Source organism: Patagioenas fasciata, chromosome 21 (genome assembly GCF_037038585.1).
Source record: "Patagioenas fasciata isolate bPatFas1 chromosome 21, bPatFas1.hap1, whole genome shotgun sequence".
NCBI classification, from domain to species: domain Eukaryota; kingdom Metazoa; phylum Chordata; class Aves; order Columbiformes; family Columbidae; genus Patagioenas; species Patagioenas fasciata.
In genome coordinates, this window is record NC_092540.1 from 8,769,734 (window position 1) to 8,795,577 (window position 25,844).

The 25,844-nt window shown below is 48.7% G+C and overlaps 1 protein-coding gene and 1 long non-coding RNA gene across 3 annotated transcripts; both read right to left on the reverse strand.

The window, feature by feature from the left end:
• Window positions 1-1,073: 1,073 nt before the first annotated feature.
• Window positions 1,074-6,859, reverse strand: LOC136110672 (uncharacterized). Of its 2 annotated transcripts, XR_011742117.1 has the most exons (3): window positions 4,644-5,521; window positions 3,161-3,400; window positions 1,074-1,171 (listed from the first exon to the last, which is right to left on the reverse strand). It is a non-coding gene; the product is annotated as an uncharacterized lncRNA (long non-coding RNA). The 2 variants fall into 2 exon arrangements; XR_010652652.2 differs by lacking the exon at window positions 1,074-1,171 and having other exon boundaries at window positions 1,698-3,400; window positions 4,644-6,859.
• Window positions 6,860-8,266: 1,407 nt separating this feature from the next.
• Window positions 8,267-25,506, reverse strand: LOC136110671 (dynein axonemal heavy chain 9-like). Its single transcript, XM_071817744.1, has 12 exons — window positions 25,322-25,506; window positions 24,133-24,289; window positions 22,626-22,730; window positions 19,819-19,976; window positions 19,376-19,514; window positions 17,884-18,171; window positions 17,198-17,408; window positions 14,799-14,926; window positions 14,216-14,324; window positions 13,387-13,534; window positions 11,944-12,118; window positions 8,267-8,986 (listed from the first exon to the last, which is right to left on the reverse strand). Exons 1-12 carry the CDS (start codon window positions 25,504-25,506, stop codon window positions 8,708-8,710), a joined length of 2,082 nt encoding a protein of 693 aa, XP_071673845.1. The 3' UTR covers window positions 8,267-8,707.
• Window positions 25,507-25,844: the final 338 nt, after the last annotated feature.

The following is a 25,844-nucleotide window of genomic DNA, read 5'->3' on the forward strand; positions in this document are numbered from 1 at the left end:
AGCAAAAGCCACTTGGTTGGTCAACACCAGGGGATCAACCAATCGAGCCGGGCCTGCCCAATCAGAAATTCTATGGACTGTAGAAGGAGATAAAGTCCCTGTAGTACACATGGAAAATATGTTAGGAAAGGCAGTCTGGGTTCCTCCTGCCTCAGGCACAGGCAAACCTATTCGTGGGATTGTTTTTGCCCAGGGACCTGGCAGCACCTGGTGGGTGATGCTTAAGGATGGAGAAGTTCGGTGTGCACCTCAAGGGGATTTGATTTCAGGTGAAAATATGCAATGCTGAACTGTATGATGTGAATTGCCGCACTAACAATGTTTAATAAGTGTCTTTCAGATCGAGACAATGGTGATGAAACCAGCGCTGGCTTCTTCGAGTGGCGCCCGACACCTTCTTGGAAGTTGGTGTCCTTAACCCACCAACAGGGGTCATGAGATGCACTTGGACCATTTTCCCTGCCCTGGGAGACTGTGGTGACAAAATGAACTTAATGAACTTTTCAAAGGATGGTCCACTGATTAATTACTCCTGTGTATATATGTACATATGTGTATATATATATATAGTAGTAGTGATTAATTAGATTGTATTGATAGATTGTATTGATAAGGTTTAAGTATTCAGTGAATGTCATATGATAAGGGGTGGAATGTCCTGGTTTTGTTAAAAACAAGTTTCTCTTTTAGTGAATTTGCCTGTCAGCTCAAGCCTTCATGTCAGCTGCATTTTCCTGGAGAACCGGACACATGTTTTGGCAAACCCAGCAATGGAATGGAAACTTATTGATAAGCATGGATGGACATCTCGCGAGAGGGGCAACGAGAAACCGGTGACCAACTGTGTATAACATTCCGTTCATGTGAATACTTCATATAAAAGCGGGAGATCACGAGGATCTCGGCCCTTTTCTCCTCATGGCCGACATCAGGAGAGGACCTTGCTGGTCGTCCCTGCGAACTGAGGCCAGTGAGAGACTGAATCCAGCTCCGGTTGGCTGCAGAGTCTGATCCAGGACTTTGGGTGCTGGCTCTGCAGTTGCTGAGACTTACAAGATTGGTTTTGTATATTTGTATTATTTTCTCTGTTCTTATCAGTAGCATTAGTAAAACATCTTGAACTTTTCCAACTCTCTTCTCTCTGTCCTTCTTTCCCTCCCGATCGCCTGTGCTGAGTGGGAAAGGGGGAGAGGGAGGGGCAAAAGGGGGAAGTGGGGGGCAGAGGAGGTTGACAACACATCTGCCAGGGTTTGATTGTCACCCCGCAATCCTAACCCTCGACACTCTGTCTACAACTACCTAATAGGGAGTTATAGAGAAGACTGAGCCAATTTTTTTTGGAGGTGTATAGCAGAAGGACAAGAGGTAACAAACTGCAGGAAGGGAAATTCCAACTGAAATAAAAATATATCAGCTTCACCGTGGAGTGGGTTTAGTGGTGTGACAAGGGTCGGAGAGGTTATGGGAACTCCAGTCATGGAAACATTCAAAACTTGGCTGATCAGCCTGACCTGACTTTGAAGCCAGCACTGCACAAGAAGGGTTTGGACAAGAGAGTGTGAGCTAAATGATGAGTTTATGAAGATTGAATGAAAGTAACACATGGAAATGCATTCCCGGAGTCCAGAGCTTCTTTCACACTCAATTTCAGGAAGAAAATTGTGTTCCCGTAGGGACAAACAGGATATCAGGAGATCTCAAAAACTCAAGAATATTTAATGTGAAGGAATAATCAAGAATGAATCCAAAAGGTAAGGAAGGATTTCAAGAAAAATTGGACCACTATTTCAATAAACATTATGAAGCCCAGGAGCCAGACTCCCCCACTCCTGAAGCCACGTGATAAACAAAACAACACCTGAGCTCACTCGCTGCTCCTGCCCCAGCATCCAGACCTGGCAGGACATTTCCTAATATCCCACAACCTGAGCACCTTTCAAGCAGGTTACAGTTAAAATTAAAGCTTCCCATGGAAATGCTGCTTTTCTCTCTCTGCCTTTCAAAGCACAGATTAACTAGAAGTCAGGAGTTAACACGACCCACATCTAACATCAAAAGCTGCTGATGTTTAGCTGAGCATAAGTGACAGGTCTGATTCTTTCTTGGCACAAAAGAGTTATTAACTTTTTCAAGGCCCTGTTTTTGCATTTCCCACTACGTCATTACTTCAGTTCTTGTGTGATGGACCAGACCACAAGGCACCAAACTTTCAGTACGTACTTAGGAGAACAGGTGTTAAGAAGGACAGCAACAAGTTACAAACCGGGGTTCTACAAGAGTTTATGGTGTTCCAAACCTCTCGATTCGGCTGCTGAGAACCTTCTCAAATTTTACTAATCAGCCTTAAACTCTGAAAGGCTCTTTGAGCAGTAATATCTACTGCTTCAAAGTATGAGATTTCAGGGGAAAAAAAAGTCTCTCCGTTGTTGGAAGAAAATATTTCTAAATCTGAACAACTTCCCCTTGGTACAGAACTGGCTCTGGTGGAAATTCAGTTTTAGCAATTAAGTCAAAGCTGGGTTTGATTCAATTATCACCTTTTTAAATGCCACCCTTCATGCACATACTGAGCATCTGACCATCAAGAAGCTAAGAGGACATGCCAGTACAGGCCAACAAGCTAAGCTGGATCTAACTTCAGGGCCAGTAACCCACTAACTATCCACCACCTGCTTCAGTACAATAAAATACTTTGCCTGTGTGGTGGAACAGTGCCATTAATCCCCACATTTACACGTGTGGAACTGAGGCTCCCAAAGATGAGCGCAGCTCCATCGCACTCACCATCAGTCATTTAAGTGCTGAAGTCGGAAGCCCAAAGCTCCCTTCAGCTGGTCCCTTCTACAGCCAGAGGGCGTTTCAACCCACCCCAAACCTGCACATCCATCTGGAACTACTCATCCCTCCCCGCTGACCACAAGAGGCTGGAAAGTAACTAAGCTTCTCAAAGCCATGGGCAATGGTTCTGGAATCCATCCAAAACTAACAAGGAATTAAGGAATGGCCTAAGGTCACCCACTTTACTCAGGGCACACATGTGCTGTGTCATTTTTAGGTAGGAGACTGCATTCTGCCCACCAGAGCTAGAGGAACACAGCTCCGCAGCCTCTTGTAGCACCGGGACAAGCTTCAAGTCCCACAGGACAGCAACTGCACTTACTTGGAAGATATTGGAGAAGTCTCTCAAGTTGAAAATGTAGTGGAACTTGATGGCTGTTGGAAGGAATGTAGCGGCTACTTTCTGGTGCAGTCCCAGGGCAAGGGCAATCAGCTGCTGAGCTGATTTTTGCACAGCCCCCGAGAAATTTCCACTTGTCAGGTGCTGCGTTCAAATGGTGCTATAGATCCTGGACAAGGCATCCTGCCCAGGGATGGACAGCGCGAAGACACAGAAGTGACGCTGAGGGAGAGAAAGGAAGGCATGGAAAGGTCAGAGAGGTAGAAAAACACCTTTCAAGCAAAATGCCCTTGGGGATTTGCTGTGATAATCTCATCTAGGCTCCCTTTCCCATGAAATGCTGGACCAGATGATCTTTTGAGGTCCCTTCCAACCTGGGTTGTTCTATGATTCTCTGATTTGCAGTCCACCTGAACAAGGTTATTTCCCTCTCCCAGTTTGCCAGCAGAGCTCAGGTGGGAAGTGACATCACTCTGCTCACTAAACCAGGGATTTTCAACTGCATCTCACCAATGCTACACTGGAAGTGCAGCCCATTGAAGAGCCAAAGGGCTCTGAAGGTCCCACCGACCTCTGACAAAGCCCAGTCACTGTCTCTATTAAGAGCAGCCCCTGGAAGGTGCCATCTCCCAGAGGACCTCTTTACTAATTTGGAACTTGCAAAGTTGCCCATGGGACACTTCATTTTAACTCCACACCTTGCTGAAGAGGAGCCAGGGTCCAAGCTGACTCTGGTCATTAGGTTTCTCCATGATGAAATGAATTTTGCTCACTGCTACCCAGTCCCTCCATCGGTTGGCAGCTCCCAAAAATCAAAGTCTAATGTTTAAGATCTCTTCCCAAATCTTCTGTTATCAGCAGCGCTTGAACTGCTTTTTGTTTGGCTTGGGGTTTTTTTGTTCGGTTAGGTTTTTGGGGGGATTTGGTTGGTTGGTTGGTTTTGGTGTTCTTTGTTTTGTTGGTTTTGTTTGGTTGCTTGGTTTGGGGTTTGTTGGGGTTTTTGTTGTTGTTGTGTTTTGGTGTGGCTTGGGTTTTTTTTTAGTTTTGTCTGTTTTCTTCGTTTGGGTTTCTCCCCCACACCTCTTTTTACTGACAGCTGCATCAGACAATTCTGGAAAGCAGGCGGCGTTAATGCACCATGCTTCAGAGCTAAATACGAGCTAAATGAAGGCAAAATCTGCCTGTATGGACCAGAAGGTTGTCCTGAAAGTAGGTGTTAAGCTGGCTGGCAACTTTTGACTTCCTCCTCTGACGGAGCTGCAGAATGCGAGGAAAAACAAACAAGGGAATAAGGGACCCAGTTCGGTGCTTCACTATTAGGAATCACAGTCACTCGACAGATTCGTGCCATTTGTACTGATAAAACAACAGCAGGATCTGCCAGTGGTTGTCCTCTAACCTCACGTTTAAATGATCCACCCCAAAATAAACCCAGCGATGCACCTGCCGTTGTGCAGGGCTTTACCTGCAGCCGAGGGTTGATGGTGAAGCTCCCCGCCGTCGGGTTCACGCACGACACATACTGCACGTTCGTGATCTCCTTCAGCGACAGCTTGGTCCGGTCGTACCTTCGGGCAAAACACAAGCAGCAGCACAGTGACCACGGCCACTGCCTCTCTCAGTACGTGTCCCTGGGCTGCCAGAGGCCGCTTGTCTTCAGGGGGTCAAATTCTGCGTCTTGCCAAGATGAGGCCCAGGCCCAGGTTGCCGGCCTATCTGTACACGGCCTGGCACACGCGAGTCCTGCTCCTGGTGGAAATCCTTCAGCTTCAACAACCTGTAGCTAATATTTCTATCAGTAATAAGCACTGAGCAAAGCCCCTGGGCCATACTCTTCACTTGCATGGAAATGGCAGAAAACAGCAGGAGTGTCTCTGGTTTGATCCCAACCCGGGACAGGGTGTGAGAGACTACAAGGGTGACTCTCAAACACTGTGGCAAACCCAGCCCTGCAACACCCAGTCATGGGAGACGGGCCATCGTGAGCAGGTGAATGGTGATTTACATGTCAAGGCCGAGGTGACAGCCACAGACAAAGGCTGGGTGACACAGGCAGTGCTGTGTTGAAGGACACGCAGCCTGTGCGCTGACAGGCCCGACACGGTGTCAAGGCCCAGGCTGAGAGACCCTCCGGGCCTCCCCCATCTTCCACAATCACCCCCAGTGACGCCTGCACAAAAGCCCAGGTGATCCCGAGGGCTATAAACCCTATAAAACCTGTGCCAGCACGGGCAGGGTGCCACCCTGGGGACCCTTCCACCCACCGGGCTGACCACGGGAACCGAACCACACACCACAGGGTGCTGAACCCTGACTACAGACCCAAGCATTCCTGCATAGGAACTGGACCTGAGACTACAAACCCCTCAAACACACCACGGAGCCCTAAGGGTGGTGAGACCTTTCCTTTCCCTTTCCTTTTCCTTCCCTTCCCATTTCCTTCCCCCTTCCTTTCCCCTTCTTTTCTTCCTCTCTCTTTCCTTCCTATATTCCTATTTCTTTGCCTTCCTTTTTGTGAGTAATACAGTAACATAAGGTTTAGAGCCCCACTTGTGCCACAAAACTCTTTCATGTGAATCTTTTCGCTGCTAAACTGTTTATCGATTGAGCTTAAGTAACATAAATCCTTCTGCCACTGAGTCATTTGCCAACTGGACCAAGCTACAAAAAATAAAGGTCTTTTGTTTGTGGACCTTCAGGATTGTATGTACTTTTTTCCAACCCAGGGGACTGACAAATCTCAGTCACACTTCCCCCAACCATAGCGCCAGGTGGGACATGACGAGGGTCAGCAGGCTGCTGCTGCCGGGGGAGGACAGGGAGTCCTGGGCTCCCTGGTTTAAGAAGGACAAGGAATTACTGGAGAGAGTCCAGCGGTGGCTACAAAGATGCTGAGGGATCTGGAGCACCTTTCTTGTGACAAGAAACTGAGAGAGCTGGGGCTGTTGAGCTGGAGAAGAGAAGCTGAGAGGGATCTGATCAATGGGATCAATATCTCAGGGTGGCTGTCAGAGGATGGACCAGACTCTGTTCAGTGGTGCCCAACGCCAGGGTGAGGGGCAGCGGGCACAGACTGAAACACAGGAGGCTCCATGTGAACATGAGCAGAAACTTGTTTGCTGGGAGGTGCCAGAGCCTGGCCCAGGCTGCCCAGAGCGGGTGTGGAGGAATTGAAAACCATTCCAGTGGTTAAAATTCAGACAGTCAAGAAAACACACCTTCAATGAAAATAAAGAAATAATGGGAAGGGTTATTAGAATGGAGTCGTGAGACAGGTAAACTGAGCCTGGGCAGCTAGGAAGTGTCAGGTAGTCTGTAAACCCTGCCGTACCCAACCAACGGGGAACTGGGGAGGGAATTTGCAGCTGGGATTAGGGGTGGATATAAGCAGTGGCTTTTTGCCCTGTTTTGTGTGCCTACCTTTAGGTGGAACACCCAACCTTCCAAAATCGTTAATAAAATATGCTTTGCTGAGAGATCCTACCTGAGCCTATTATATTGGTGAGATGATAACTTCCTGCATGCAATACAGTGCCCAGTGGGCACTGCTGAGCACATGGGCAGAAGGCCTCGATGTGTCTGGGAGGGGACCCATGGCATGCTGCATCCGCCCGCACCTCGCTGCATCCCCTGTACGTTGCTGCATCCGCCCGCACCTCGCTGCATCCCCTGTACGTTGCTGCATCCGCCCGCACCTCGCTGCATCCCCTGTACGTTGCTGCATCCGCCCGCACCTCGCTGCATCCCCTGTACGTTGCTGCATCCGCCCGCACCTCGCTGCATCCCCTGTACGTTGCTGCATCCCCCCGCACCTCGCTGCATCCCCTGTACGTTGCTGCATCCCCCCGCACCTCGCTGCATCCCCTGTACGTTGCTGCATCCGCCCGCACCTCGCTGCATCCCCTGTACGTTGCTGCATCCCCCCGCACCTCGCTGCATCCCCTGTACGTTGCTGCATCCGCCCGCACCTCGCTGCATCCCCTGTACGTTGCTGCATCCGCCCGCACCTCGCCGCATCCCCTGTACGTTGCTGCATCCGCCCGCACCTCGCCGCATCCCCTGTACGTTGCTGCATCCCCCCGCACCTCGCCGCATCCCCTGTACGTTGCTGCATCCCCCCGCACCTCGCTGCATCCCCTGTACGTTGCTGCATCCCACCGCACCTCGCTGCATCCCCTGTACGTTGCTGCATCCCCCCGCACCTCGCTGCATCCCCTGTACGTTGCTGCATCCGCCCGCACCTCGCTGCATCCCCTGTACGTTGCTGCATCCGCCCGCACCTCGCTGCATCCCCTGTACGTTGCTGCATCCCACCGCACCTCGCTGCATCCCCCTATGCCTCACTCCATCCCCCACACCTCGTTGCATCCCTCTGCGCCTCACTGCATCCCCCTACTCCTCGCTGCAGCCCCTTGTGCCTCCAACGCTCCCTCGCAGCTCCCTCACCCTCTATCTGCCTGACTTCCCTGACACCCAGAGCCCAAGATTTCTGCCTCCGCTCCACTGTCTCTGTTCCTCGGAAGCTTTTGGCAGAGCTCAGGCATGCACACAGCTGAGGAGAGTGGAAATTGCAATGCGTCCCTGCCCTGTATTCCCTGTGGAGAGATGCAAATATTCATGTCCCACACAGAGCTGCTGGCTAAAGTGTAAAACACACCAATCTCCTTCCAAAACAGTCACTGCTTTTCCTTCAAATCACCTCTGCCTAGATAATGGTTGTTTGCTGCTGCCTGACAGAAGACAATGTTAGGTGCTCACAGCAGGGGGGTTCACCCCAGCTGAGGCCAAATCCACAGCCGCCTCTGCTGGATGGAGGATGAGTCTTCACAGTCAAAGTACAGTAAAGAAAGATGGGTAATTGAGTTGTACTTCATAAAGAATGTGTCAAGGGTTTTGATTGTGGGGTGACAATACAACCATGGCAGATGTGTTGTTAGCCCCCTCTCCCCCACCTTCAGCCCCTCTCTCTCCCCCATTCCCACTCAGGACAGGTGATTGGGAGGGAAAGAAGGATAGATAGAAGAGAATTGGAAAAATTAAAAATGTTTTACTAATGCTACTACTAAGAATAGAGAAAATAATACAAAATATACAAAACCAATCTTGAAAGCCCCAGCAACTGCAGAGCTGGCACCTGAAGTCCTGGACTGGACTGTGCAGCCAACCGGAGCTGGATTCAGTCTGTCATGAGGCCTCAGTTCGCAGGGACGACCAGCAAGGTCCTCTCCTAATCTCGGCCATAAGCAAAATGGACGAGATCCTCGTGATCTCCCACTTTTATATGAAGTATTCACGTGAATGGGATGTTATACTCTGTTTGTCAGTTTCTTGGTCACCTGTTTCTCATTGCCCCTCTCGCGAGATGCGAATCTGTCCTTATCAATAACCTCACATTCCATTGCTATGTTTACCAAAACATGGATCTGGTTCTCCAGGAAAACGCAGCTGATATGAAGGTTTTACCTGACAGGCAAATTCACTAAAAGAGAAACTTGTTTTTAACAAAACCAGGACGGAATGCCATTCTTATTATGAAGTGCTTGACCTCGAATGAGACTTCAATTGAAATGCCTGCATACAGTCACTAAAATGCATGTGCTCTTCCCAGACAAAACACGTGCAAGGTTCACATACCTGTAAGGGCATTTCTGGATCAAATTCAAACTGAGGAATAAGTTTAGACCAAGGTTCAAACTTCTTCGTTTCTGGATCAATGTAGAAGTCAAAGACTGTGCCCTGAGAGGGAAACTTGATAGTCTTGAATTCTGCCACCCACCACTTGCTGAACTCCACTCTGTAGTCCACAAGCTATAAGACAAAAAGTGGAGAAAATACACTAATCTGGATCAATTAATTAGTAATGGAGAATGTTATCTATCCCAGTCCACCAGAGCGGGATTAGTCCTTAAAATATATTCCACAGCATAAAGTTCTTATCATTTTTCCTGCTATTAAGCCTAATTTTTCATTTTCTTCATTTCTGCTCATCAGTCCTATTTATTCATCTAAATAATTCATCCTCTGTGTTGATCACTCTTGGTATGTCTGAGACTAGATAGATGGATCAATTTGAAAAAGAGAAATACGTGCCTATGACTAAACAGACCACTTGATTGATTCTTGGTGCCTACTTCTTCCAACAGACAAGGACACAACATCCGTCTACATCTGTGCTCATGGTCAGTCACAGCATGCATACCAAAGCCTTTCCTCATCAATCACACCACTCTATTCAGAGTGAGTTGTTGTCTTCTGGCTTCTTTTCAAGCCACAACGTTTCAGCCAAGCAGGACTGCAGACACCAGCGTACCAAAGCAGCAGCGAGGGTCTGCCCCTTTGACCCCGCCGTGATTCTGCGCTGCCACATTCCCCTCAAAGCACCCGTTTCCTTGCTTTTCCCCATTGTATCTTTCTACACATGGAGATTTTGGAGCATCTGAATTTTTTCAACTGGGGTGACAGTTTTGCTTTAGATGCTGGGTCAGGACTCACAAAATGTGCTTAGTCCCCTCCTCTGCCCTAGGTCTCCTGTATGACATTGGGCCAGCCATTCTGCCCAAACACCTTCCCATGTGGACAATGGGAACTGGAGAGAGGTGGAGGGGAGGAGGAGAGGAAAATTGCTGTGAGAAAGATGTTTGTGAAATACCGGACGCATCATTTAGCCCGTTTTAACAGCACAGTTTGTTCCTGGGGTGTCTGCGGGTCTCTCCTCCCCATAGCCATACAATGTGGGGTCACCAACACATTGTCCATAGGCTGCTCGGCCTCCATAAGGAAACCTGGGTTTGTTGCTGAACTGAACCAAGTGTCCTCCATAAAGCCTCCTGAGCCACAGTCCCTCAAAAGACCAGTGGATTTGAAAAACACATTAATAGTATCCACGATTTTGCAGACTCATGCTATTCAGAGAGGCAGAATCCCTGTAATTCTCCATTCTCCTGTTGTTATAACTCCTCGGCAGCGGCAGCAGAGTAGCCCGCAGTGGAGCGGGACGTGCGTGGCTGCTAAAAGCTTTCCCACAAGGGTGCCCTTACCCCGCACAGCCAGACCGCCTGCAAGCGCGCTGTGCCGCGCTGCCCGCCCTCCCTGACCCCGCGGTTAAATGGAGCCACTCCAGCCCCAGCTCTATTGCCAGAACGGTGTGGAATTCAAACCACTTCCTTAATAAAAACCCCATATGGATTACCGCTAATTTCAGAGCCAGGAAATGGCAAATCTATCATCTGTTTTTATACAGGGGCCCCGCTACCCACCAACAAGCACCGAGTAGTGGGAAGCCTCCCAGACTGTTTCTCCTGACATTTTGGCCGCGAAAGGTCAGCGCGAAGGGCACCTTCGGTGGAAAGCAATAAACAGATTTTATATTGGATCATTTTTCATCAGGCTCCCCATTGCTCGGACTGCTGTATCCTCGCACTCTCAGCTCTGACATTTACAGAGCATCGCGGGCAGTAACGCACAGCCAGGCTCCCGGCGGAGCCTCCCGGAGGGTCGCTGTGCCTGCAGCTGCTCCTGCAGCCCACCCAGAGCCACTACCGCAGGCAGGAGCCCGGCCTGATGCACCCGAGACTGACTGTGCGGCACGGGGAACACAGCGGCCAGCTGCCACAGCACCACACACCAGCATACTTGCGCTTGTACTGCTGAAGCAAAGACAAGTAGTGCTTCCCAGGCTTTATTGTGTTTTGTTTTGTTTCTTTAAGTCATCCTAGACTGGCAACACTAAGGCTGAGTATTTCCCAGCTGGCACATGGGAAATGGAGGCTCCACAAGGACCAAGGAAGCTGGTCTCGCACAGGTCATTCAATGGTCACAAGGTGCGATGGCACCAAGTGAGCACCCAGCTGAGCTTGAGCTGTGTTGTTCAGCACTTCCTGAAGCATCTGATCCTTGGCATGGAGCAAATCTGAAGAGACCAGCAGACACTCTAGGTCTGGCGTTAAGGTACATGAAAACACACAAAGAGACCCCTGGGAGCACTTGAGCAGCCATCAAGAACGGCAGTGCCTCCACCCGAGCTGGGGAGGGGTGTCTGGTGTTACATTCGTGGAGAGACCTCCCGCATAGTCCAGACAACACAGAGTTTGACACAAGCCCAGCGGAGATCAGACGTGGATCTCCAAGCCCTTGACAGCAGTGCAGTGTGGGCAGACCCAGACATCAGGACTACACACTTTAGATCTGAGGATAAGGCGTCCTCTGACTAGGGGATGCAACCACCCAAGAGTAGGTGTGCCCCTGTGGCCACGAAAGTCAATGGCACCTGGGGTGCCTTAGGAAAAGTATGACCAGCAGGTCAAGGGAGGTTGTTCCTCCGGCTCTGCTCTGCCCTGGTGACAAAACACCGGCTGGTTTGTGTTATGTAGCACGGCTACCTGTGCAGTCAGAAGGCTGAAAGACTGCTCCACTGATACATCCATCTGATAAATCAGTCTTAATTTGATCACATTATGCACATCCACAGGCTTCTATAAGTTAACCTTATGTTTCTCCCCAGTGAAATGCATCTGCATAAGCAAACATCCCTCCACCTTTACCACTGACCCCTCAGCTGTTCTCCGGTGGTGTTACACCCTGGATAACGAGGCCTTTCGTAAAAGGAATTGTTGTGTTTCTAGTTTATTATCACCTATGTGAGAGCCCCAGGAAAACAGCATTACTGGCATAGCACTATGTTTCAGAAAGTATGAAGAAATCAAAACAACACAAAACCACACAAACAAACTGTGTGAAAGATGCTGAAGAGGCATCTTCCGTCTTACCTGATCTCGAAACATTGATCCACCAAAGGCCCAGACGGCAGCAAAGACAAAGTAAAGTTCATAAAGCTCCTTGGGACAGTCAGGAGGTGTGTTCTCCTCTGCCAGGAGACATTCAAGGAGGTAGCACAACATCTGAACCACACTCTGTTCAGGAATGGGAATAATCTTCTTAAATCTAAGGGATGGAAATTAGAAAGCAATACGTCCATCACAACCCAGGAAGACTAGAAATGCTCTTTCAGAACACTGGCATTCTGCTTGTCAGCGGTACGTGTCCTATTCCCAGGTACAATAAAGAGAACACCCATTCTCACACTCAGACCCGCTGGCACCGGCACATATACAAGTAATAACAATAATCAGAAGTTTCAAGCATTTTAAAACTTTGATCTTCTTGAAAGAAGCAGAATGGAAGACTTGCTAAAGGCAATGATTTCCTGCGAGCACGATGAGTTCAAAAGCGGTCAAATAGAGGAGTAATAAAATAAACCCTTTCATCTTGCCATTTTACATTCATTTAAGCTACACTTACAGAATTCCAAACTAATATTGTAGCTGCACTGAAGTCCTCCATAAAGTAATTATAGCTATTTGAAAGGTTGGTTCTACGATTTCTGAATTAAGCAAGCTACCAAAACACTCAGCTCAGGGTTGCCTGCAGCTAATCCCGTGGATTTCACGCTCTGAGACAATGTTCAGCAAACAGAATGGGAAACGTCCGATTGACTTTGCTACCAACAGTCAAAACCAACTTGGTCCCACAGAGAGAAGTTCCCTAGCACAATGTTTAAGTCCTGATTCCAGACCCTTCTGACACATCCCCCTTTTGGCTGACATCTCCCATGCTCACTGATTTTTCTTTTGTTTTTAAAGGAAAGTGCAACTATAGGAAGCAAGTAGAGGATGGGAGATGCTCCCTTAAGTTTTCTGGGACTCTACCTTGGCCAGTCCTCACCACAGTATGAGAAAGAGAATGGTTTCACATGATGATAAGCAAGAACCACATGACTTCCCTGTGGACACTGCTTTAAAGCCAAATCAAGCCAAGAAGCACTAGGACCCTTCCAAATACCCAAGTTCTTAATGAAAAATAACTTGTGGAGTGGGCTCAGGTCTAGCCTGACACATCAGGAGGCTGAAAAGCTTTCTCTTTGGGATCTGCCGGAATTATTTTCCAAGAGATAGAGAGTTGATACAGGAAATACAATAAAAATCAAATCAAAATCAGATGAAAACCAGATCTGACCAACACGATACAGGCAGGAGCGTCACTTTGCCCACCTCGCCCTGCTGGTTCTCTGAGCTTAAGCCAATGATGCTCAGGGCTTCCAGGGGCAAGGAGGATCATGTGCAGCACAACCCAGCGCAGCACAGCTGGGCTGGACAGTGGCAGGTGTCCCCATGCCCTCACCACGGGTGACACAATCACTCATCAGATGGTACCTTGTTCTGAGGGTGTCCAGGCAAATGGGCAGGTACTTATCAAACAAAACGGTCAGGTTGGCTCTTTCGGACTGGATCTCTCGCCTGTCGATCCAGCTGCTCACTGGAGGATTCCAGCCCCGATCCGACGGGTTGATGTACAGGATCCCTTTAGGCCCAGGGTAAGAGAGGACATATAGTAAAGACATAGCAGAAACTGTTCCTTTCTTCCAGCAGAGTTTACCAGGTACTTTCACACAACTAAAACCCTATCAAATATGACGGGACGTCCCATTACCTGCCCCCTTTTCCTGCCCCACTGCAGAGTAGAAACATGAACAGTGAAGAAACTTCACCCTTGAAACCACGGCGCTTTTCATGACCTTGCCCTAAATTCAGAACATTGTCTTGTCTGAGCAGTTTCATTGCTCTGGGCCCCATTTCCCCATGTGTAAAACTAGGGGACACCTCCATTCCCTTCTCCCATACTTCATGCACTTCTTCAGAAGATCAAGAACTCTTTGAGACAGATACTGTCCTTCTCCTCATAAAGTCCATCCAAAGGGCTTTGCACAACAGGAGCACTCAGCAACGCTGAAGCCATGATCACCCACCAACAGTCAGAGTGCTCTGGGTAAATCTCCAGGATGATGACAGCTCCACATGTGCATTTGGGGTCAGGATCCTCAGTTTGTCTGTCAGAAACCTGCCCTGTCCACCCACGGCCGCTGTGATCTCAGGTTGGGTACTTGCAACAGGAGTCAAGTTGGCCAACAGAAGACTGGTTAATGGCACTAGATCCTCCTGGGTTCACGGCAAATCCCAGTGCGGAGCTCAGGCCAGGACTCACCCGCTCGGGACACGGTTGCTGGGGTGGCTGTGCGCAGGTGGCTGATCTCAAACACCAACCGCATCGTTGGGTTCAGAGGGATTCTCTCATTGCTCGCCAGGGTCAGCACCTGCATTGGGCAGACAGACAGACAGAATGACATCTTCCCCAGGAACAGGAATGAAAAGCATTCAGCACTTTGCACTAAAAAGCTTGGTTGCTGCCAGCACAGTTCCTTGAGGGAATGCAGCTGATTTCCAGCAGGCAGTAGAACTGTCTTCCATGACTCAAAGGAACAGCACTCCCTTCGAGCGGCGGAAAAAGGTGTGGAATTATGACCCCACCCTATTTTTGAAGGGCCTGGAGTTACAATCAGGACATCTGTGATTATCCATGAGCCCAGTTCCAGGAAGGGAAATTACAATGAAACCATGATTTGAGCTATTTCCCCTCATGCACCATTTTCTATATGTGATATTGTTTGGTGTATCTGAAGAAACACAACCGCATTATTCTAGGAGGTGTTATTTCAGCATCTGCATTTTTAGGCTGAACCATGCCATGCAGTCAAAGAATATCTCCTTCTTTAACTTATATTCATTACCTTATTATCATCCATCACAGTATTAAGAGACTCAATCCACATTGGATCAATATCTCCATCTAGTGCCATCCACTTGGGACCGTCATGCGTGATGTTGGCCAGCTCTCGCATGACTGATGAAAACAGGCCTGGGAGGGTGACAGGAAGATGGTGATGAACACTGAACTTGACACCTGCTCTAACGGTTTTCTCCAGCAACACAGTAAAAATTACTCTAATTAATGCTTTCCTCTCAAACATGCAAAACTCTATGTGCCTATACGTAAATATTACTATATCACAATACGGTTCTAGTTTGCTTTAAAGTGAAAAAAGGGTTCTCAGTTATCACTACTGAAAATGATTGCAGACCTACGCACGAGCTTCATTCCCACCGAGAATCATAAGGGATAAGAAAAATGTAGAGTAGCTACTCAAAGGCAAAAGGCGGCATGAGTTATACAATGCAGAGAAAACCACCTGAACATGCCTAGGAAATCCTTATAAATATTTTTTTGTGGCTCAAAGTATATCAGGGCAATCAAGATGCATTAAACGCTGGGTCATGGCTTTAGTGAGACTGAGGGGAGAACAAGCACAGAATGACATTGAATGACAGAACAAAATGTTGGTAAAATCAAGGAGAGAGAGGATACAGAGTCTCAAGGGGAGTAAATAATGAATGTTAAGAAGACCACGAAGGCTGGGAATAGAGCAGCAGCACTGCAGAGCAAATGAAAACTCCACAAAACTATTGCTCTCCTCTACATGTGAAAATACCTCGGGAGATGCTGGTCTTCATGAGAAAACATCAGGCAAACATTAAAAAAAAGCCTCTCTTCCAGTGAATTGTGACAAGAACTCTTTTTTTTCCTCTTTTTTTCTCCAGGACAAGCTATTTCTTTGTGATCCAGATCAGGAACAGCTAGTGGCACCATCTGACTGAAGACAAAGCTTGTGCTCAGCAAATGCAGAACGGCTCACCTGGAACAGGTGTGTGATCCCGAGACCGGGTCAACAAAAATAACGCTTCAGCGCCTCTGCCTCCAGCCAGTTCCTTACGTGTTGGACACACGCCTTGGGAACCACTCCGACATTATTAGCATCAGAAACAGCTGCTGTCTCAGGGCATCAGGGCTTCCCTCGGATACACCGCGGCAGCGGGGAGAGGAAAGCGCCTCTGTCCTGACCTTGTGCATCCACAGCACACGGCTCTCTTGGGGTTTAAAAGAAGAGTTTTGTTCTGCAAAGAACACTTTTGGGATTCCCATATGGGACCTTTTACCACCTAACATGTAGGACCTTTTCAACTTCTGATAATGTGACAGGATAAAACTGGGGAGCGGAAAAGCAGGGGCTGATCTGTAAGGGAACAGGTCACCTCTTGCTAGGCTGTGGTGAAGATTGCCTTGCTGGTCTTTGACAACATGAAACAACATTTTCAGGAATGGTTACTGCAGAAAATATCTGCCTTGAAAGCTCAGGGAGGAGTGCCACTATTTCATTTAAACCATCGCAGGCCAGAAACCACCGGACAGTCGCCTGTAAAATGTCCCTCCTGCTGTTCGGTGTCACCGCTGCCCTCGATCTGCAGCCACTGCTGCAGCCAGTCTGCACAGTTCAGGCTGTACCCTGCACGTCCCTCTGCCACTTTGATTTAGGCTCCCTAATTACAATTAGAAAGAAATTAACCTGGCATTGGAGCAAAGCAGGGGGTCGGGAAGGGTCCATGGCGGGGCCAGGGGAGGTGGGTGGCAGCTCATCTGCTGCTGTGGATGATTCATGGTAATGTCTTCCCTCACCTCCCCCACACCTCCCAAACCCGCCGCACACGTAAATCGAAGCTGCCTTTATGTATCAGTCACAACCCAACATTTCCACTCCAGATTTTCTGTAATCTTCCAGCAAGTTTGAAATGTTCCTCAGGAGTAAGCAGGATCAACAGCTTGGCAAACGCTGGTGTGCTACAGAGATCGGGCAGCCATACTGAGTGGAAAAACTGACGTTAAGGCTGCTGTGCGTGCTATCAGCAATGAAAACCTGGGGATGGGACATTTTTTGGGGTCCCAGTGCACACCACAGTGCAGGAGGGACATCTCTTCCATCACTGGTCCAGCCAACTCCCAAAAACTGCCTGCCCCACTTAGGAACTGGTAAGTGTTGGTATTAATGGGCATTAAAATTATTCTTAGGGCAATAGGATCAAGTAGGCTTATGCTGTATTTCCCATGTGAAGATCAAAGAGCTAAAACATCCTGTGTATCCTTTCAACAACAAACTGTCATGTGGCTGTAGGCAGCAGACAAGCACCTGGGCTCTCAGACCTGCACATGAAGAACCAGTCACCCTGCTGCTGCTCGGGAAATTCATTAAAAATACCCGTCTTTATCTACATATTTCAGACATGAAATGACATTTACCGTCTTTCCATTCTCTTGTTGCTGGGTTAATGATGCCAAAGAGCTCATCATTGGTGACTGCCTTGGGGTTGAGGTCTGTCCAGACAGGACGTCGCTTCATTATCTGGTAAGTCCTGTTCAGGGATCTCATCACCTGAGACTTGCCCGTGCCCGCGTTACCCACCACGAAGACAGAGTGCCGGACCGTCAGCAACTCCTCCAGCTGCACCACCTGAGAAAAACACTCCCAAATTTTAGACAAAGATGCCAAACTGAAGTTCAGGTCTATAAAATAGGTCCCACTGGGCCACCTCTTTAGAAAGACGTGACCCTGAGACACAAGCAGATTTGACAATTGAGTTTGGTCCAGCCACTCTAATCACAATGGGTGAAATCCTCAGCCTGCAGATAAACTTTCAGCGCTGTTTATACTTGACAACCACCACCTGATGAGGCCCTGCTCTCCAGGGGCTACACTTTCATGAGCCTACAAAAGTTGGCCCCTTTGGAAGCCCAGAGACTGATCCAGTGCTGACTTCAGGAGCAGGTGCAGCTGCCTCAGACCCAGCACAGCTGACTGCCCTCCAGCGAGATCTGCCTGCAAGGACAATGCTGTGCAGAGCTCTCTTTGTAGAAGCAAAGCTGTTTGAGAAAACCCAAATGATTTGATGGCGATGTGGGTGTAGCAGAAGATCTCTTGGTCTTACTTTGAGCACAAAGTTGTCCTCAGCCTGCAGCCGGAGGTCCAGCACAGCCTGCCTCACAAACGACTCAAAATTCAGGTCACGCTTCCGAGGCACATCCAGTGCAGGGAATAGATCCCCAATCAGCCCCATAAACACCGGCACATCATCCGTCACAATCTTGGGGATGCTGAAGTCACGAAGAGAGCGCATCAGAACCTGGTCTTCGGGTCGCTCTGGGTCATCTCGCTTGAGGGAGCCAGCAACAACTAGCACTGACTTAATGGCACGCAAGCCCCAGTCGTAGTGATCCTACACCAGAGGAAGAAAAAAAAAGAGGCATGAGTTTATGCTTAGACAGCACCATGTAGGGTGAAGAACCACCATTCCCAAACTGCCAGACTAGTAAGCAATGAAAATACATCTAAATCTGTTATTTGCATTGTGGCCAGAGACCTTCTCCAGCCTGAGCGACCTGGTTTCCATCTCAGTAGGTGAGATTCCCGTCAGGGACAGTATTAAAGAGTCAAATAATTCAGCTGTTCAGACCATCACATGGGCTCACAGTTGGCAGTAAGACAGCAGCAGGATTTGCACTCCAGAGACCAAAGCAATTTGTTTCACCTAAATCATAAAGCACCTATAGCAAGGCCAGCCAGCCCCCTGCATCTGCAGGAGCCACCAAGGTGAAAGGCTTGTGAGTCCATTATGAGGCCCCAAAGACCCAAGTTTCTCCACCCTGCCCATCACAAGATGACAAGCCTGTTTGGTCTCAGAGGAGGTCCAGGAATAAGGGGTCAGTAAAGACATTGCTGAAAAAGTACCACAAAACGGCATGAGAAGAACTCTCAAGCCAACAAACAACTGTTCATATTTCTGTCCTGTTAACACCCTCCAGAGCACAGCTCGACAGCTGACTGCTCTGTGTGGGAGGCCATGGCTTCCACCAGGCCCCTCAAGGCACAGCACCAAGTTTCTGCGACAGAGCATATCCCACCCAGCCTCATGCTGGCACAGCCAAGATCAGGTTTGTATCATCAGGAATCCTGATTCAGGTCTCCTCTGGACCCAGCTTCGATCTACACAAATAATGACAAGGAAAAATCTGATTTGCTTTGCACTGACAGTAACTCTAACAAGACCTGGAACCAGCCTAAGGCTGAACTCAGAGAGGGACACCATAAACCCTTTGCAGGCAGGAGAATCAATAGGAAGAGACTGGAAAGCAAAAGGTCACTGAATACTACCCCAAACATGGTGTCATTTAAACTCACTGAAAGGTCTCCCATTAATGCAGCTGGTCAAATGCTTTTGTCCCTGCAGATGCTCCAGTAAAGCAGTCTGAAAATTTTATTGCTCCGATGATCACCAACCCTCTCCTCCCCCAGCAGCCAGTGCAAATGCAGCCATTAAATAAAAGCTGTGAAACGTTAGCCATGGAGCTGAGCAGCACAGTGCCATGTTTCTGCTGATTTTGGAGATTCATCATACCACTCAGCCACAGAATCAGGCTCACCTGCTTGGACAGGAGCTCTTTGCAGAGTTGGTAGAGAGCAATGAACTTCCTGGCTAACACCCGGGCCTCGATGAATCCCTCAGCCACCAACATAATTTCACAGATCAGCTCAAAGTCTGGCACAACCATCGCACACGGCCTAAAATGACAGGTGAGGAGGCATTGCAGAACAAGTATTTCTTGACTACAGGTCTTACAGGCAGCGCATTTGCAGCTTCATCTTCTAGGCCTTCTTTTACGAGCCAGGTCACCCTCTGCCTTCCCCACGACAAGGGACAGAGCTCCTTTGCCCTGCCTGTGCGTGCCCAGACCCAGGCCTGTTGTGCAAGGCTTAAACTACCTGCGAATGCCCTGTGCAAGTGAATTCCCCAAGGACATGAGGTCGAGCCTGGATGTTCCAAAAGACAGTTTCTGCCAGGTCACAAACCCTGACCTGGACTCACCTGAAGAGAGCTTTTAAATTCTCAGGTAGCTCTGTTCGCCCTGCGTAACCAGGGTTCATGGTGATGAAAATGCCTACTGATGGTACTAAGTTGATGTCTTCTCCAAGAAAATGGAAGGATTTCTTCTTCTCCCGTATTGCATCCTGCACGCTCTTCACCTAGAAATCAAGACAGTACTATAGTATCAGCGTTCACTTATGAAAAACACATCAGACAACGGTGCTTCCTTCGTTACTCTTGGCCTCGTGACAAATGGGGCTAATCACTGTTTTATTTTTTACCGGCAGCATAAAGCTTTATACACTGTTTGGAGTACATCAGCATGGCAATATCAATTTCCCATCTCAGTCAAACTCTGGCAAAGCAGAAAAAAGAGCTGAAGAGAGTGGAAAGTCAAAATGCAAAGGAGTTGCAAGACTTCACACCTTTGCTCCATGAGACAATGATGAACGTGGGTCAGGAAGAGCAACTCAGGAGCGGGAAATGTCCCCAGCACTGCCTGCATTCACCTTGGCTTTTGACATCACCTGTGGGACACTGCTCAGCACATCTCACAGCAAAAACACCACCAAAGGCTCCACCATCTCTGAACCAGCCAGCCCAGCAGAGGTCTGATGTGTGAGAGAGACACAGGGCAGCACAGGTATCCACAACACAGCCAACACCCAAACGCACTCCCCAAAGTCTATCACAATATGGGCCCATTATTCCCTTTACCCATCTCACCTCTCCCCACACAGCGTTGCTCTTCAGGACATCCCAAAACCCTCCTGTGCCTGCTCCGTTCCCTGACCAGGCCCAGAGAAGGGGTAGCACCTCCCAATAAGCTTGGCCTCAGCTCAGTTGTAAACTGACCACTTGATATCACTTTTAAAGATTTTGGGACATCAGATGTTTGATTTAAAACCAAAACCAGAAGGCAGAAGCTGTAAAACCTCTCCTAACACCTTCACTCACTAATATTATATTGTTTTTTATATTTGCCTGATTGCAGCTTTGTTCTGCTCGTTCCTCTCCTTCCGAAGAGTTCACCTCTCTGCAAACAGCACCTCAGCGAGGGGCAAATCTCTCTCTATTCACCGCTCTAACCTCACTACTGTTTGCCATCTCAAAGTAAAGCAATTAATCGAATTTTTCCCTGTAAGGAACCATATCGACATCAGCTGCATGAGTAAGACAGCCAATTAAACATCGCCATGGTAACACTCCTAATAGCAGCCAGGAGACACCATGATGGAATGACGGCCGTGCCGCTTTCTTCAGCTGCCACGCTCCAGCCAGGAGCGAGGGAACCATCAGCAGTTGAGTCATTCCTGGGCTTCTTTTGTTCAGCTTCCCTTTTTATTTCAAGATCCTCAAAGACTTTTTTTCAATGACAACTTTAAACTAGGACCTGACGGAAGAGAAATTGAGAGGGAATGATACATAAACTCTTGTACCTGCCTGGGGCTTCTCTGGGATGCCACATAAGGTACCAATTATGAGTGAAACAGATGAGAAGAATGAGGAGTTCATGGAGGGGTTAAGAACAATGTCTTTGACCGAAACATTTACAGAAGTGTAGAAACTTCTGAGCTTTATATCTTTCTATAACACTGAGCCCAAAAGGGAGTCCAGGAACAATTCAGCACCTCAATCAGATATTAGGATCCTAAAACACGCACTCAGCTGACAGTTGGATCCTGAAGAACTTGGGCACTTTGGCACCTCAGTTTTCTGCACTGAAGCCCCCCAAGGCTTCCCCTGTATAAAATAATGCCAGGTTTCCTCATGGGCTGGTAAGAGGAGGGGAAGGAGGACGCGAAGTGACAGATTATATATATAAGCACGAGAGCACAGGACTTTCTGGCACGACGGGGAGGCCAGTCTCCCTTCCAGCCCTTCTCCAGGGATGCTGCTGCGCTTCACACGAGACTCACCAACACAATGCACTGAGCAGCTGAACTACAGAGGAGATGAGAAACCATTCGCCAGGGGAAACACCCATGCCCAGCTGGGCACCGCTCCAATAGCTCTGTCCCAGGTTTAATCCCACGGTGTCAGGGTACCCTGGGCAAGCGCGTCAGCAAGGGCCGCAGATCTGCCCCAGATTCCAGCTCCCGAGTGTCACCAGCTGACACTGGCTTTTGGGAGCACCACGGGGCTGCACACATTCCTCCAAGGAATGGTGCCAGTTGGCCAGGAATACCTTCCAAAGCCACTTGGCAGAGCTGTCGTTACAGACACCAGAACTAAATCCACAGCCATATAGTTTTGGAGACAGGTTAAGAAAATTAATCCTGAATGTATTCCCATTTCCTGAGTACGACACACAACCTGTGCCTGACCAGGGGTGATAAGGAACCCCCAGAAGTCCAGCGGATCTGCCCCAAACACCCCTCTTCCCCTCTGTGAAAATCATTCCCTACATTGCAGACTGAGCAGCCGCAAGCCAAGGCAGCTTCTCTGTCTTGAAACGATGTGCTGCAATTATCTCACAGCAGATTAATGACACGAGTGCTTTCCTGAGGAGGAACAGGTACAGAGCCATGGTGCGTAGTGGTCTGGGAAAAGATGCTACAAAGAATTGTCTTGGCACAAATGCTGTAACTGGGGCAAGAAAAGTGACAAATATCTTTGCAGCACGTAACTGCGACATCTTGGCAGTGCTGTGATATTCATGTGATTAATCTTGAGATCTAATCCCACACCTGCCTATACACAGAACTGAAACCGGCAATATGCAATTGCCATTTTTACCCTTGCTCCAAAGACTGCAGAATGGCTCTGCTCTGTTTGTATTTATTTATGAGTGTTTCTCCACTCACCTGTACAGCAACCACAGAAAGGACCTCAACTGAGATCCTGTTAAATTCATCAAAACAGCCCCAGGCTCCCGTCTGGGAAAGGCCTTTGTAAATATTCCCACAAGACTGGAAAAACAGAACAAAAACAAAGATTACAAGAGTGAAATCATAAATGGAATCAACTCCAGCAAAAAATTGATTTTATTTCCCAGCCTGTTTATTTATAGCAATTTACAGTCTATTGTGGGTATTTAGAAAAGTGCATGGAAACAGCAGGCGCAACTCAATTATAATATTTATAGCTCTGCGCAGCTTGCCACTTCATCTGCTAATTGCACTTTCTCAATATATCTGTGCACCAGTTTCATTTAAAGGTCACTTGTGCTGAATTACTGATGGTCCCGTTTCCTGGGAGAGCCCATAAGCTAAATGAAATATGATCCGAGGCTACCAAAATCACTGTACCGTGCCAGACTGGCAGAGAGCAAGACTCAGCCTAATGATTCAGTGCTCTGTAGCGGCTGAAGGTTCACTATGTTTTGGGTTTATTCTGGGAGAGGATCCTGAGAAAACCAGGACAGGTCCCTCCCCGTGCCAGGGGCTGCCAGGTCGCGAGCACGCCGAGAAGAAACGACCAGGGTCCAACTATCAGCACAGCCTTGGTCTCAACTGAACAGACCAACATTTTTGAAGAATTACACATGAAATCTAACTCCAGAAAGGAAGGGAAATGCATAACGAGGCAGAGAAGATAGTTCGGGTCTCTGCCTCCTGAAGAACCTTGTGCAAATCTTAGAGAAGGAACGGGAGGAGAAGGAAAAGGCATTCAGCTTAAAGGAGTGTAGCAGGGATTTGGAGAGAGGTGATCACAGAATCCCAGCCTGGTGGGGCTGAAGGGACTTCTGCAGATCCCCCAGTCCAAGCCCTGCTCACGCAGGGTCACAGAGCAGATCACACAGGTGGGTCCAGGCGGGTTTCAATGTCTCAGAGAAGGAGACTCCACACCCGCTCTGGGCAGCCTGGGCCAGGCTCTGGCACCTCCCAGCAAACAAGTTTCTGCTCCTGTTCAGATGGAGCCTCCTGTGTTTCAGTCTGTGCCCGCTGCCCCTCACCCTGGCGTTGGGCACCACTGAACAGAGTCTGGTCCATCCTCTGACAGCCACCCTGAGATATTGATCCCATTGATCAGATCCCTCTCCGCTTCTCTTCTCCAGCTCAACAGCTCCAGCTCTCTCAGTCTCTCCTCACAAGAAAGAAGCTCCAGACCCCTCAGCATCTTTGTAGCCCACTGCTGGACTCTGTGCAGTTATTCCTTCTTAAACTGGGGAGCCCAGAACTGGACACAACTCCAGATGTGGCATCACCAGGGCAGAGCAGAGCGGAAGGAACAACCTCCCTTGACCTGCTGGTCATACCTCTCCTAATGCACCCCAGGTACCATTGGATTACTCTCATCCTTCAGGTTTGCTCGGGCCCTGAGCATCCCCAGCCCCATGTGACCGCACTGCAGCCGAGGTGGGAGCCATACCTTGTAGTCCATCTGCTCGGAGCAGTTAAACACGTACACCATGATGCCCAGGGCTCGCCCCAAATCTTTCGTAGTCTCCGTCTTGCCAGTGCCCGCAGGGCCTGCAGGTGCTCCGCTCATGGTCAGGTGCAGTGACTGGGTCAGGGTGATGTAACATCTGTCACAGTGAATGATGAATGAAAAAAGGAAATATGTCCAATAGGTCAACTGTGGGCTGCAGGGCAATAGCACTAGAGCATTGCACTCAGCAGAGCCTCTCCTCTGAAAAGCTGTACGTGAGCAGGGGTCATGTCTGAGCTGAAAGCCTTCTTGGCATTAATTACCACCTCTGCTCAGCTCTGTTTTCTCCAAGAGATACTCATCTTCCACCAAGGTCTGCCCAAACCTCTTCATGTCCAGCTTGTGTTCTCTCTGGATCCTCATACAACTCATGGATATTGGGCACATCTCAGGCAGTATGAGAAAAGGACAGCTTTTCTGGAAGACCTGTCACTGACAGAAACCTGCTCAGGTGGCCTATGAGTGAACCCAACTCAAAGCTGCAGCAAGTCCCAAAGTTTCTCCATCATGTTGATGATGGACACTGGGGTGGTGTCCACATGTGAGTATCTATACTACCTGTATAAGCCACAGAGGTGTAGTCAATATAGCCAACAAAACCTGATGATACCTGGGGGCTTGACGCAGCTGACTAACACAGGTGACTAGAGCCACCTGAGATGCTCTTGGTTGCTGAAATGTCACATAGGGTGGAGAGATATGACAAGGGGTCCATAGGAGACTTTTACACTTCTGGATTGGCAGCTGGAAGCCAGGTGGGACAACACAGAGTATCTCAAGTAACCCTAGGTGTCCCCACTGAGGCAACCAGGTAGATGTCTGCTTCAAGATGGGATGAAAGCTCTCTAGACTCACCAGCTTTATGGACTGTGGACATCTTGTGCACAGGAAGACACCCACAAGTGTTTTAATGTGTGAGCTGAATCCCACCCAGGGATCTGATGTACAAATTCCCCAGAGGGTACCACCAAAAACCAGATAAGAGTTAGAGCTCGACCACTGGAGTGCTGGGACATGGAGACAGAACAAGAGGGATACAGGTGTCTGAACTAAATCCATCTTTGGTTGGCATCTCTCTCTCTACCTGTGTGGCAAAGCCCAGCTATGACATTGTGTCCCAGGGACTTACCTGTCGGTCAGCGGAGTGATCACAAGCCGAGGGGTATTGCCAAGGTATTCATAGGAGTACAGGAACTGGGCGTCACAGATGTTGGCAAAGCAGTGCCGTTCCTCATCTGACCATCTGTGCCGGAGCTGTGACAGCCAAATGAAGGCCTGGGCATTGCCCACCTGCAACACACCCACAAACACCATCACAGGAAGGCCGGGGATGCCAGACACATGCAGCTCGGGGGCCAAAATAGCGACTGCTATAAAATTTTCATGGGGGATGACTGGTCCTCACTGCAAGGCAGGTGTGGTGAGGAAGGCCGCCTCCTTGCAATGCGGTGAGAAATGTCACCTCCCCATCTCCCATCAGTAAAGGGGAGGAACCAAATTAGTGACCACATTGGTGGGAGAGGAAAAAATTAATGGCCAAGAGAAAGAGCCTTACAAAAAGACTCCTGAATAGATTTAAGAAGCAGCAAGTCATGAAGAAGGTCTCATAACGCAACCAGAGTGAGAGAAGGAGCAGAGGCCATCTAGACAAG

What these genes read in the sequence shown, in the direction of transcription:
- LOC136110671 (XM_071817744.1), bottom strand. Translation starts at nt 25,506, where the DNA reads ATGGTGTTTGTGGGTGTGTTGCAGGTGGGCAATGCCCAGGCCTTCATT. An exon ending in AAGAGCTCCTGTCCAAGCAG is followed by an intron (nt 18,172 to 19,375) that starts GTGAGCCTGATT and finishes CCTCTGGTGTAG; the next exon opens with GATCACTACGACTGGGGCTT. An exon ending in CTGTGATGGATGATAATAAG is followed by an intron (nt 14,325 to 14,798) that starts GTAATGAATATA and finishes TGCCCAATGCAG; the next exon opens with GTGCTGACCCTGGCGAGCAA.